We start from the raw sequence: 15458 nt of genomic DNA on the forward strand, positions 1-15458 counted from the left end.
AATGTTATGACCATTACATAATAATCCAAGACATATGCTCATGATGGATCAATCCAATACTTTGTTCTCCAACAATATAATCATGTATCAATTCTGACATCTTTATGTCAATGACAACTCCTTGTCATCAATAAATAACATGTTAGTCTTAAGCGTATTATTATTGTCCATGGCCATAATAATACTTGACTATGGATCTTCTAATAATGTTATTATATGGACTTTATTATTTTTCAGTTTATGTTAAACATAGACATATAACTGAAAATAATATTGACAATGCCTTTATTCAATAAAATTGGTAAATAAATGTATTATTACAAGCATTATATGATTGATAATGGGACATACTCTAACAATTTATACATAAAAGTTGTATATATTTAAATTAATTCGTATTAATTTATATATAACTATATAGATTATATATTGTTCAATAGTTCATATAGAAACTCTATAGTTCATGCATGATATATATAGTTTATACATAATATATATATACACTATATAGTTTATATTAATAAACTATATAGTATACATAATATATATAGTTTATATATATTATATTATAATATAAATATAAACTATATAGTTTATACATAATATATATTGTTTATATATAGTATATAATAATATAAATATAAACTATAGTTTATATATATATAATATATATATATATATATATATATATATATTAATTGTTTAAAAAAAATCATCTTTCGAAGTGAATGCAATTTAGTCTATTTTACAGATTTTCTTCACATTTTACAATTATTTTGATTTGATCCCTTTGTGTTGTTTAATTTATTTAAATTGTTTTTGTAATTTCATATTTGTTCAATTTAGTACTTAAAATTATATTTGCATCTAAAATTGACCTATACTTATTACTTATTTATATTTTTTAATTAGCCTATAACTTTTCAAATAGGTATAATTTAGTACTTTTTATTTTAATTTCAACCTCATATTTTAAAATTATTTTGATTTGGTCCCTCATCAATTCATGTTGTTTAATTTATTTAATTTTTTACTTGTAATTTCATATTTGTTCAATTTAGTTCTTAATTTTATATTTTTCATAAAATTGAACCATGATTATTTATATTTTTAGTAATTTACTCTATATCATATACAATTACAAATTGTAATTCAACGTTAGTGAAAGATGAAAATAATTAATCAAAAGATAAAAATTGACTCGATTTGAACTTAATTCGTATATGATAATGATCCAACCTAAGTGTGAACACACTTTGAACCTACGTGTGAAAACATTCACACTCTAAGTCAATGACTTAGTGAGGCAAATACGAGTATAACAAAGCATTTAAAAAATTTGTTTATTCATCTCGTAGAAAATATTTCATGAAAAAGTATACTTTTACACATTATTCAATTTATATCACTTTGTTGTAATAGCCCAATGCATACTACTGAGAACTCTAGGTATTTGAGTACCTTGAGGTTGTGCACTAATTCAGTCACCCACTGTTCACATAATTTGCACCAAAGTGCCATATATTTGTCCCGAAGGACCACGTAGGTTTGTCCCAAAGGACCACATAGGTTTGTCCCAAAGGACCACGTATGTTTGTCTCGAGGGACCACACAGAACCCTCGACTCTTAACATGCCAACTATACATCTAATTCTCACACATATGCCTTGGGCTTTAACCATATATAATTATTTCTCATTTCATTATTCAAAGTGTGTCTTATTCTCATAGTGTACATTCTTATGGGGCACTTTCACATTTATTAATCAAGTATCTTTTATTCACATAAAGAATTTATTCATATCATTTCTTTTAACATTTTTCACTTACCATTTATGTTCCATAGAACATATCCACTTAGCACATATTTACATAACATTTCACGTAGAACATTATCACATAGCATTATCACATTTTATTATTTACTCACATTCAACTCATTACTCATAGTATTCCATTTCACATAGAATTATTCAATATTTTCATTTAATCACATATAACATACATTCATAGTGATTCACATGGTTATTTCATGTTACATATCATTATTCAACATATCCATTTACTTATATAGAATGTATTCACATAGAAAAACTTCACATATACTAATAGCATTTCATTTTATTCAAAAACATTTAAGGTTGGCTCATCGTAAGCTGTCCTGCAATCATAAATAAAATAGGTAAATAGCACTCACCTTTGCCTCACTTAAGCGATAAGCAACTCCTTCTCTCTTTCACTTTATCTTGGTACGTCCCTTCGTTCCGCATTTGCTTTTCAATCAAATCTACAAATAACATGACCCATATGAATACTAGAACTCAATTAACATCTAACCCATTAACTTTTATTTAAGCGAAATGAAACACTTAATTAACATTTCCAACTGAATAGTATCGGTACTCTACCCACAGTATCGATACTTCTCTTCTATGGTATCGTACCCACTTCAGTACCGATACCATTTTAGCATTCTAGAATTCCCTTTTTCCAATACAATATCGATACCTTCCTGTTGGTACCGATATCCCCACATCAGTACCAATACTTCTTCAATTGGTTTCGATATTGCTCATCAAATTCATACTTAATCCTTTAATTTAACCTGATAGTATATGTATTGTTCTTCCAGTACCGATACCTTTACCCAGAATTCATCTATTTCACTTCCAAAATTTACACAACTTCACTTAAATCTCCTACTTTAAACTCCATTCATGCCTTTAACTCACTTACACTTATTACCACTAACTTATATCCATTAAAACCCCTTTAATACCCTAATTTCTCCATAGAACTCTTGATACTAAAAATCTTACCAATTTTTCAAACATGTTCTCAATCCTTTCTAACATTTCAAATCCTTTAATTATACATTTGACAAGTAAAATATGTTTTAAAATTCAATCGCTAACCAAAATTCATCATTTCACTTAAAAACCCATTTTACTGATTCATCCTTAAATCACCAACTCTTAGTTTCTATTCACCTTAAAGCTTTCCTTATGTTTCCATTCCTCTTAATGATTTAAAATCAACCCAAAAATTAAGGAAATAACTAACTTGAAAGTAGCATACTTTAACAACAGAGCTTCACGTGTAGAAGAATAAGAGAAAAGTCAGCTTCCAAATTTTTCTCTTGTCTCTCTCTAAACCACATGCTTAAAATATCTTTAAAAATGAATATTAAATTCATTCTATGCTAAAAGACCATAATGTCCTTTTATTCTTCAAGATTTAGCAATAAGTCCTAAATAGAATTTCCAAAATCAATCCTTATAACTTTTTAATTTATTCAAATTAAACCACCAAATTTTAAATCCTTACATTTCAGTCATTGACCCAAAGTTTGGGGTATTACAATTCTCCCCCTTAAGAAAATTCGTCCTCAACTTTTCATTGTACAAATAGATGAGGAACTTTTCTCTTTATGTCCTCTACACGCTTCCATGCCACCTCTTCTATATTTTGTGATTACCTAAAGTACTCTTACTAACAAAATCATCTAATTTCTTAATTATTTAACTTTATATACTAAAATATGTACTGGTTCTTCTTTATAGGTTAGATCATACTGAACTGGTGCTATGATATGAGAAGGATCTGATGTATATCTCTTGAGCATTGAAACATGAAAGACATTGTGAATATTTTCCATTCTAATGACAACGTTCACTGATAGGCTACTCATTCAACTCATTTTAAGATCTCATAGGTTACAATGAATCTAGGATTGAGCTTTCCTTTGTATCCAAAACAGAGAATCTTTTACCAAGGCAAAACTTTGAGAAAACTTTATCACCTTCTTGGAATTTAATTTTCTTTCTCTTTAAATCCGTGTAGGACTTTTGTCAATCATCAACTATCTTAAGATTATCTTAAATAATCTTCACCTTTTCTTCAATTTCTTCGATCAAATTTAGTTGCACTCATTCTCAATCTTTCAATTCGAACCAACTTAATGGTGTCTGACATTTTCTTTTAAAAAACTTCAGGTGAAGCTATCTTAATACCTTTTTTAAACTTACTAACATGCCAATTATTTAAAAAAAAACTTAATGATAACTCTTTCCATACCTACTTCTAAGCTTTTTCCATAGTACTATAATCGCTCATCAGACAATGAGTCTTTAGTTCTCCTTTTTCCACTTATTCCATTTTTGACAACCACAAAAAAATTTCATCTTTTCTCTTAAGATCCTTAAATCGATCCTACAACCAAGGCTTTAATTTAATTATACAATCAAAACACTATCTATCTTTAACGATAAGTACCTATTCAAAACTCTCAAAATATTAATATCTATCAGCTTTGTCACACCAATCTTTTATACTTGCAGTTTATAAACACATCTTCAATATCAAAGGCATTTAATCCATTTCCTGTCTTTTCACTCATTTGTTTCTACACCTACTTTTGACTTTTGGAAATCCGTATAGATATAACACCATTCACCATGTAGATAGTGGTGTTTTATCAACCCATCAACCTCAATTATTGCCAACTCAATATTATGAGTCAGTTGATTTCTTCCATAATTCTCTAGTTGCTTTGTAACTTAAACTAAAACCTTTAATCTTGCATAACCCACATCCTAATTCTAATACACATAATATTTTCCAATTTCTACTTATATTGACCTTGAAGCTTATGTCAATATACTTTTTATCATCTCAAAATTTACTTGGTACTAAACAGTCCAAAAATAATAGGTCCATCTTTAACAAATTGATCAGAGGGAATATAATCATTCGACTATATCTCAAACTTCCTTAATATATATAAATCCTTATCTATTTGACTACATCTACATGGCCAAGAAAAATAACCTTAGACAAATCCACTTCACACTTGGTTAACTTAGTCTAAATTTTTTCTATCGATCTTTTAAACTCTATCTCACACACCCTTAACATATTTTTTTTAAAACCTGAATAATTTGCTTAACTAACTATATGTTTATGTATAGATAGAAATGCTACAGTCAAATTGAATTCCCAAGACTTTGAGGTAACCTTAAATCTTCATCAAATATGATTGATACATATACTTCATGAAATCAAACAATCTGTTACCATAACCACACATACCTATCCATATGATATTCACCTCGCTAAAATAAAATATACTAATTTAATCAATCTCTTCATAAACATTTAAATTTATTCTCAAAAGAAAACCTGATACAAAGTTCATAACAACTCTTTCTCATTTTCACCAAGAATCCAAAATCGCTTACTTCCATACCAAACTTATAATTTACACCTCATTATACTCCTAGTCATACTTGATCCTTTAAACTCCATCACTTAAATTCCTTAGCTCTTTATTCCTTCATAAATCGAAACCTCCTTGCACATAAATAATTTTTTCATAATTATCCATTATTCTTCTAATATCGGTATAAGAAGCATCATCATACCACTTATACTCATAATTGATTACCGATTTTTATTGAACCTTCATAACTTTGATAGTCAACCTTACATGCATAGAACCTAATTCTTTATTATTTCTTATACTTATATTTTCTCTGCTTGATTCAACAAAGACTAGATTCAAATACTTACCTAACCATTTAAATACTTCTTCTACTTACTTTTCCAAATTATCAATTTCTAATTGTTCTTATTATTCATACCCTATATTTCCCTTATTTCTTAATAATCCAAATAACTATGGCCTCAATTACAAATCATTTACTTGGTAGGAAGGGGTCTTTGAAAGTTTCTCTATGAATCTTTTAAATAATCAGAGAATTCCAAAAGATTTTGAATTCAAAATAAATTTTTCAACTTCACTCAATCATAACTCATACATCTATTATACTTATAACATTTCACCATTAACTTCTTTCATAAAGTTTAAATTACTAAACAAGATTCTACTTCATGTCTTTATTTTATCTCCATCAATCTATTCAGCTTAAACACAAAAATATATCTAATATGTAACCGAAATTATTATAAATCCTTGATAACGACTTATATGGTATTTATCATCGCCTTTGTGGTCCTAAAAATTTAACCATTACTCTATTTTGATATTCTTATTTTTCCAATTGAGTTAACTATAAACTCTTTTCAATTTACTCTTTACCCAATGGTAGAACATTCCCTTTTCCAAACTAAAGAAAATTTAGCACATCACTAACCCTTTTAAATGATCAAAAGATCATAAATCCCCAGAAGATGATACTTACTATTCTTTGTTACTTTTCTTAATGGAAGAAAATCCATCCATAATTTATAACTCATATTTCTTTTCACAATAACACTAATGCTTTCCTGGTGACACAATTAGTCTTGTAAATCCCTGGTCTTAACAACCCTATATCAATATATTGATAATAGCTACTTCCAAAAATCCCAGATAGGAACATGTTTACCCTTTGTATCACACTTAATCCATTATACACATGCTTGACCTTATAAAAATGAGATTATTCCCTTTAACTTTTCCATTTCAAAACAATGGAGACCCTCCAACGAAATTTCTCGTCATTTAATCAAAGATCCACATAAACAGGATATTCCTTAGCTCAACCTTTAAACTCGGGTACTCCTAAACCTTTTTAAGTCTATAACAACATTTATTCTAATAATACGGGGAAGTAGATAATTGAAAACACTTCAAAATCGCGTCCAGCGTTAAAAAAAACTCATTGAGGTGTCTTCTATTCACTTTGTTGAGTTACTACTTATCTTAGCAACTCTATTTCCCGCTTCACTTCGGAAGACCTCTTAGTCTTACATATATTAAACTATAATAATTTAACTATACTAGCAAGGACAACATACTACTTGCACTATCAAATCAGGGATTTTTGTTATATCATTATGTCTGTGAATTGTGACAACTAAATATGGTTGCAAAATATGTGCAAGTATACACAATCAAACACGTAATACATTGATGAGTGAGTATCGTATCCATAGGGATTGGAGGAAATTTATAAGGTCAGTCAAAGCAATTAACTACTTTACCTAAGTATAGTTAGTGATGGTAAATACAAGTGAGAATGTTGTGGCAAAATGAAATTGATGTTGTGGAAATAAAATGATGGTAAAATGGTAGCAAATGGATATATATTGGCAAAGTGGATGGAAATGGCATGAAAAATTAAATTGTGTTTAGTGCAATCAAATGAAAATGTAAAGGCAAAACAAAATGTAAGTACTATATTTGATTATCAGGACTTTAGACACCTCACACAACAAGCTACTACTACGGGAATGAATGATATGAGTCACTTAGGAAACTTAAGTCTACTTCTCAGGATGGTCTTACTTCTATGCCTTATTTTCCCGATAGAGTTTACTAATGGTTCCCTATGCTATCTCTAGTCAAGGGACTTGACAGGTTCAAGATGTCATGGAAAACCTATTGGCATTAGCAAGTGCAGAGATCATATAAGTCCAGTTAACAGTATATATCACGCGAATAACTTCTAGTGGCAACACTAACATCTAACCTCTCGATCAAGCACTCTTCCTTTTAGTCGATTGAAATCCTAGCCTTATGTCTATGGATGGATTAGGCCTAGTTACTACCTAGAACCCCTTGCTTATGTGGAACCTCCCTAGTTTCTATCAAACACTAAGGACATACTACTTAGCCATTCTCTCGAACACTAAGAAATCTCGTAAGGAATGACTACTTTCATAGGTCCTACAACCTTAAGGAATTAAACATCATACAAAAACAAACAACAACATACAAAAACAACCATCCATTAAAGTAAAACTTAAATATCTATAAGGAATTCCCACAAAATAAGACTAGTTCAAGATGGGGTTTAAATGTTCCAAACAACAAGGATAGAAATTAATCCGTTCCATACAACCCAAATAAGATAAAAGAGAGAAAACATCAAAGGGAATGAGGAAAAGAGTTTGACGTGCACTACCGGAGCTCCCCTCGGCCACCACGAACTACCCCAGCTCGTTAGCTCCTCTCGAACGCCTAGCTCGTCACTCCCTTAGCTTGTTAATGGATGAATACCACGGCAAAGATGATTGACTAGAAAAGGATAGGCCTTTTTGTCTCTTAATTTTAGCTCAAGCCAGCATGTCTAAAAGTCTTCTTTTCATGGTGGCTTCATATCCTATTTATAGGGGGAGAATAAACCTAGGAATTTGTGTTAAAATTCCCTTGATACCCCGATCAGGATCATTTCATGTGAGGGGTGACGCAGATGCAGCAATGGTCCCCTCCAGGTAGCAGATGTCTCCTACCAGGTGACTAGCGGTTGAGGGCACGTGAAGAAAAAGATAGATGACTTATAAAAATATCATATTTCATCATTTCCACTTCCCAAATGCCATCCGATTTGGCATTTGCATACTGCTCAACAGTCTCATCATGTCACGACAATTCTCTTTTTCTTATCCTTGCTCCCAATTCATGCACATCATCAAACAAAATACCTTCCCCACTACTTAACACCGTTTACAAAATAAAATGTCGCAACAAAATATATTTCCACCACATGCAACTATATTCTCCTAAATGCATCTATACTTATATGAGCTCCTAAATAGTTAATAACTTAAGTGAAAAGGCCCTAAATATGGCCTTTTAACGAAGTTATCACACCCCAAAACTTAATCTATTGCTTATCCTCAAGCAATTGATAATATTAAGCAAAATAAAAATATCATGGCAAGTTCAGATTTAGGATAGTTATATGGGATAGAATTTCAGCCCTCAGAACTTTCGGCTTCACACGCTAGACTAGTTTGAGAAATCAAGTATTGTTCCTTAGGGCAAGATCCTTTGTGTGAGTGTGTGTGTGTGATTGTATCAAGTCTATGCTTAACAAACCTTAAAAAATTATAAACAATTTTTTTTGTTTTTCCATGACATTTACAAGCTTACTCCCACATTGTTTTCTTCTTCTTCTTTTTAACTGCTACGAGGGGAGTCAGTCCATCACACCTACCATCCCATACTCTAGGTGAAAGGGAGCATACCTTCCACCCCCGAGCTAATCAGGTAGAGTCATCTCGTGACTACTTTCATTCACTCATATGTCGTGGCTTCCATTTATTTAAATGCAGTTTCCAAGCAATGACATGACATAGCAGAGTGTCCCTCTGCAGATATGTCGAAGCATTTATTTGCAATTTCATTTTTTATGTGGGGTTTTCATAATTCATTATCAAAGTTTTATGCGAAGGCATGCAAGAGTTCTCTTATAAAAAATTTCTAAGTTCCTTAAGAATGGTAAACATACAATCATGTACCCAAAGGTTTCAAAGAAGCAAGTCCTAGAGGTGGTTCTATAATCCTAAACAGTCACGTACATTCAATTCTAGCCATAAAGAGTTCATCATCATCGTGCATCCTTAATTTATTCCAGAAAACTAATTCGAATTCTTAATAATGTCATGGCATATTCATTATATTAATACTGTCATGAAATGATTTGAGATACCCTACCTTCCCTAAACTTGAGAGAAACATTCTCCTCAATGCTAAATAAAAACTAAGGTAAAACTAGACTACATGCAATGCAATGCAAGGTACTTTAATTTTATGCTGGTAGTAGTGCGATGGTTGTGCGACGTAGGTGCTTGCATAATTGTGTGGGCCTCAAGTGTTTATAATTTGATGCTGGTGTAGCAGAGGAATTTTCTACGGTATTTCTGATTATTCATCCTCAAGTGGCTCTATGGGTTGCAAGGGTATTGGTACGTTTGAGAGCTGGAGCTCGGCTATTTGACATTCAGTTGGTGGCATAAAGTGAAATGGATCATGATCGGCTAGTTCCTCCTCATCAGCAGGCTGATGAGCATCTTCTGATGCCTTGACATTTTCAGATGGTTGCAAAAACGTAGCAAGGAAGACTGGGATTTCAAGATTAACGTGCGGGAGAATCTCCATGAAAACATTCACGACAAACTCATCTCGACGCTTTACATAACCAAAGAAGGTCATCATATTGTTGGTCAGCTATTCTACGTGCTCTTGGGCTCTCCTAGTAACTCCTCTAGGTTATCTAGTTTTGTCCTGGTATCTTTGTTTGTTTCATCGCGGGAAGTGTTCTCCTCTTTTTCTTTTCCCTTACTTTTCTTGAATCTAAGTAACATAGGAAGCTTGGCCTTTGTAATACCAAATAGCCAGTCAATATCTCATCAAAATGCTCCTCACGCACTTTCTTCTTACGGTAGAGAGCCATAATAAGGTTTGAAAATACCAAGGCACTGGCAGGTCACTTCAAACAAGTATGGACCTGTTTCACAGTTATCTTGCCTGTGTCAATAGAACACCCTACTAAAATAGAGTGCAACAGAAGCATCCTCTGTAGTGAGACTGTGGTGTTGTGAGCAGTAGGCAGAAGCTTGTGCTTCATGAAATGATTCCACAACTTAGCCCTCGGTTGTAGCCTCTCATGATCCACCATTCTTCAGCTGGCTTGTTGGTAATTCCACTGTGTGTTTGAAAAATAAAAGTCTTCCAATATGCCATGGTAAGTCTCATTATTTGTATCTTTTACGAAAGTGGTGTGTCTATCAATAATATCCTGCAAGTTAAAACAACGATTAATAGTTGAAGAGGTAAAACGGATAGAAATACCACGAACCACTACAATATGTTAATTTGGGTCAGTTAAGTTGGCATAAAATTACATCACCAAAGAGGCATTCACATTCTCCGGATCCTTGACAAATTTTTTCCACTGGTACCATGATATCACTACCGAGGTCTGCATTTTCATCTTCAGAGAAAATAAAGTCTAACTCAAAGAAAACCCAATAGTTTTTTAGGCTTTGGAACCTTTCTTGCGTCACTTCATCAACAAAACACGATTGAGATGATGGAGCCATGCTTGAGGGATGTGAGCTCACCATGGTGTAGTTGACAAAACAAAAAAAATATGAAAAAGCTTGAACCTTTTTGGCTATGGAGTTCGGTGTTAATGAGAGAAAAAAAAAGAAAATGTAAAGACTAAGAGAGAGAATAAAAAGGATGAAAATAAGATGAAAAGGTAAAATATAGGGTTATTTAACTTATGGATGAGGTGTTAGTCAGGGAAAAAGAAAAAAATAATAAAAACAAACCCTAAAGAAAAACTAAAAAATTCAAAAAGTAAAAATGTGAAAACTTTTCCCTCCTAGTTTGTCTTGTTGTCGCCCACTCTCTTTTCTTCAACCTTATGGTCATCACGTGCCTTCTACGTGGACCCTAAATTTACAAAACAAAATAAAATAATCAACCAAAAAGAAATTGAATATAACAGTAAAAAATAAACATTTATTTATACACAGGAGTAAATCCAAAATGTAATGGCATCTTAAAGATGCTTAGTCGAATTCGACATCGTGTAAGAAGAGTGTTGATTTGTCACGCAAGGGCGTAGCTCCTTGATAAGCCTTTAGACGCTGTCCATTAACTTTAAAAATAGAACCATCATCCATATCCTTGAGATCAACAGCACCATGAGGGTAGATACTGTGTACTTCAAAAGGTCTGGACCATCATGAATTCAGTTTTCCAAGAAAGAGCTTCAACCTCGAGTTAAAAAAGAGCACCTGCTGGCCAATATGAAAATGCCCTGGAAAAAGCATTCGATCATGTCACTTCTTGGTTTTTTCTTTGTAAATCTTAGCATTTTCATATGCTTATGCTCAAAACTCGTCTATTTCGTTCAGATTGAGTAATCTTTGCTCCCCAGCTAGTTATGCGTCGAAGTTCAGCTTCTTGATAAGACAATATGCCTTATGCTCTAAGTCTAAAGGTATGTGGCATGCTTTCCCATATACCATCTTGAAAGGTGACATTCCCAAAGGTTTTCAAATGTTTTCTGATAAGCTCAGAACGCTTCGTCCAACTTCAGGGACCAATCCTTCCTTCTAAGATTCACCACCTTCTGTAGGATTTGCTTAATCTCCCAATTGGATACTTCATCTTGTCCATTAGTTAGTGGGTGATATGTCGTGGCAATTTTATGTCGTACTTCATATTTTTGTAATGCCTTGGCAATAATCTTGTTATCAAAATGAGTGCCCTCGTCACTGATGATGTCTCTCGGTTCTCTAAATCGGGTAAAAATGTTCTTGTGAAGTAACTTGAGCATAATTTTAGAGTTATTCCTCGGTATGGCAATCTCTTTAACTCACTTAGATACGTAGTCCACAGCAAGTAAAATATACAAGTATCCAAAAGAATATGGGAACGATCCCATGAAGTCAATGCCACATACGTCAAAGAGCTCAATCTCCAAAATGTTTTGCAATGGCATTTCGTGTCATCTGGAAATGTTCCCAGTGTGTTGGCATCTATCACACGCTTTACAAAACTCGTGAGCATCCTTAAACAGTGACGGCCAGTAAGAGCCTGATCGGAGGACCTTAGAAACAATCCTCGTACCTCCAAAATGTCCTTCACAAGGGGCTGTGTGGCAATGGTATAGAATGTCTCTTTGCTCCTCCTCAGGGACACAACGTCAAATTATTTGATCGGTTCACTGTTTGAATAAGTATGGCTCGTCCTAAAAGTATAACTTGGCATTATGCTTGAACTTCTTCTTGCCCTGGTTGTTAAATTCATAAGGCAAAACACCATTAACAAAAAAAATTGACGATGTTAGGGTACCACTAAATTATTGTGGCATAAAAAATTTTCTCAACAGGGAATTCTTCTTGAATATCTAAAAATGTCATGGCATTCAGAATTGTTTTATAGCCTATATAAATGATTTGCAACCTGGTTTTCAGTACCTTTCCTATCTATTACTTCTAAGTCAAATTCCTACAGTAGTAATATCCACCTAATGAGTGTAGGCTTAGTATCTTTCTTGTTCACTAAGTATTTTATAGCTGAGTGATCAGTGTGAACAATGACTTTGGTGCCTATCAAGTATGGCCTAAACTTATCAAATGCAAATACCACGGCAAGTAATTTCTTCTCAATGGTAGTATAGTTTAGTTGTGCTTCATTCAAGGTACGTCTAGCATAATATATGACATGGAAAATTTTATCTCTGCGTTGCCCAAGCACAGCTCCCACGACAAAATAGTTCGCATCACACTTCAGTTCGAATGGTGACGTCCAAATGGGGGATCCACGATGGGTGTAGAGATAAGACTTTGTTTTAGCTCGGTGAATGTTCCATGACAATTTTTATCGAACACAAAAGGCTGATTTTGTTGAAGCGAGGTGCATAAGGACTTTGATATCGTGGAGAAGTCCTTGATGAATCTTCTATAAAACCCAACATGTCCAAGGAAACTCCTAATGCCCATGATAGAAGTTGGTGGCAGTAGCTTCTTAATCACCTTGATTTTGGCTTTGTCCACTTCAATGCCCTTTTGACAGATCTTAATGCCTAAAACAATGCCTTCGATCACCATGAAGTGACACTTTTCCCAATTCAGTACGAGATCGACCTCTTTACATAGCTTGAGTACCTTTTTCCAGATTGTGGAGGTATTTCTCAAAGTCATCTCCATAAACGGAGAAGTCATCCATAAAGATTTCTAGATAATCCTCAACCATGTAAGAAAATATGGCTTGCATGCAACTCTTAAAGGTTGTCGGGGAATTACATAGTCTAAAAGACATCATTCGAAAGGCATAAGTGCCATAGGGACATGTGAACGTAGTCTTCTCTTGGTCCTCTGGTGCGATGGCAATTTGATTATACCCCGAGTATCCGTCCAAGAAACAGTAATATACCTTGCCATCCAGTTGATCTAGTATTTGATCGATGAAAGGCTAAGGAAAGTGATCCTTCTTAGTGGCCTTGTTGAGTTTGCGATAGTCCATGCATATCTACCTCCTAGTGACAGTTTGTGTTGGTAACAGCTCATTGTCCTCACTTTTCACCACAATCGTGCCTCCCTTCTTTGGCACACATTGGACGGGGACTCACCCAAGAACTATTAGAGATGGGGTAAATCACTCCAGCATCAAGCCATTTGAGAATTTCTTTCATCATGACTTTATTCATGATTGGGTTAATCTTTTTTGTGGTTCTATGGATTTGTCATGGTATTCTTCTAGTAGGATTTTATGCATGCAAATGATGGGGACTTATTCACTTCAGATCCACCATAGTTCATCCTAACACTCTCTTATGTTGTGATAAAACACTTATTAAACTACATTCTTGATTAGGAGTAAGGGCAGAGGAAATAATAGCAGGTAAAGTTTCATTACTACCCAAATAAGCATATTTAAGATGTTGTGGCAAATTCTTTAACTCTAGGGTAGGTACATGTTGTAATGAGGGCTTAGGAGGAACAAACACATCGAAATCAAGAGGTTCAAAACGTGTATCTGGGCTAGCTATGAGAAAACTAGCCTACTACTCCTTCAAAGAAAAGTCATTAGGCTCTTCGACGTTTTCTTCTTCAAATACCCTCTCATATTTTTCCAGCTGAATGAAATTGTCATGGTTAAATTTATCAGCTTCTCTTGCTATCATTGAATTCTCTTCGAAAATGATCTAGCATTCTTCAGCCTCGTCCATGTACTTCAGAGTATGAAAGACATTAATAGTGACACATTGGTCAGCCACTCTCATGGTAAGCTCACCTTTTTCGCAGTCGATTAAAATACGTCTGGTAGCTAGAAAGGGTCTCCCCAAGATTATGGGTGTTGTGGCATCAACCTCGCAATCCAATATAAGAAAGTCTACTAGAAACACAAATTTGTCCACCTTTACAATGACATCCTTGACTCGTCCATCGAGATGAACATGGAAACGGTTGGCTAATTGCAAGATAACAGAGGTGGGTCTCGTATTTCCTATTCCAAAGTTCAAGAAGATTGACTTAGGCATTAAGTTCACACTTGAGCCAAGGTCACATAGTTCCTTCTCAACATAATTTTCTTCTATCGAAAATGGAATAATAAAATTGCCAGGATATTGTATTTTTGGTGGCAACTTGCTTAAGGAAGAGCAATATTCTTTTGTCGTGGTAATTGTCTCGTACTTTTCAGCTTTTCTTTTGTTGGTAACAATGTCCTTGAGAAATTTATCATATGTTGGCATTTAATCCATAGCTTCAAGAAAATGAACATTGATGTGAAGTTGGTTCAAGATGTCAACAAAGTTCTTGAATTAAATGTCATCATTATGCTTCTTTAGTTTTTGTGAGAAAGGAGGTGGGGTCTGACTTCCTTAACTGAAGGGGCGGGAAAAACGTTTGCCTTGGCATTTTTGTTTGCTCCCTCAGTTGCTTTACTCGATGAACCCTCATCCTCATCCTCTTCTACTTGCGCTTCTTCTGGCAATTCACGCTCAGCCTGCACGGTTACAGGGGGTAAATCAGTCTTCGGTCTTCCCCTAAACTTGTCTTCTACATTGATTTAGGTGCCACTCCGTAGAGTGAGTACAATGTATTGCTCCTTACGATGAGGTTTTGTGACTTCAGTGTCACTCGATAGACAAGCTGGTTGACGTTCTTCTAATGTCGTGGCAATTTGACCAAGCTGACCCTCCAAC

General features: G+C 33.7%; 1 protein-coding gene across 1 annotated transcript; it reads right to left on the reverse strand.

Moving 5' to 3' along the window:
* Positions 1 to 14456: 14456 nt before the first annotated feature.
* On the reverse strand, positions 14457 to 15005 carry LOC120135699. The gene has a single exon (XM_039151925.1). The coding sequence runs from the start codon at positions 15003 to 15005 to the stop codon at positions 14457 to 14459; it is 549 nt and encodes a 182-aa protein (XP_039007856.1).
* Positions 15006 to 15458: the final 453 nt, after the last annotated feature.

This window comes from Hibiscus syriacus, unplaced genomic scaffold (genome assembly GCF_006381635.1).
Source record: "Hibiscus syriacus cultivar Baekdansim isolate YM2019G1 unplaced genomic scaffold, ASM638163v2 tig00110610_pilon, whole genome shotgun sequence".
Lineage (NCBI taxonomy): Eukaryota > Viridiplantae > Streptophyta > Magnoliopsida > Malvales > Malvaceae > Hibiscus > Hibiscus syriacus.

What these genes read in the sequence shown, in the direction of transcription:
- LOC120135699 (XM_039151925.1), bottom strand. Translation starts at nt 15,005, where the DNA reads ATGCCAACATATGATAAATTTCTCAAGGACATTGTTACCAACAAAAGA.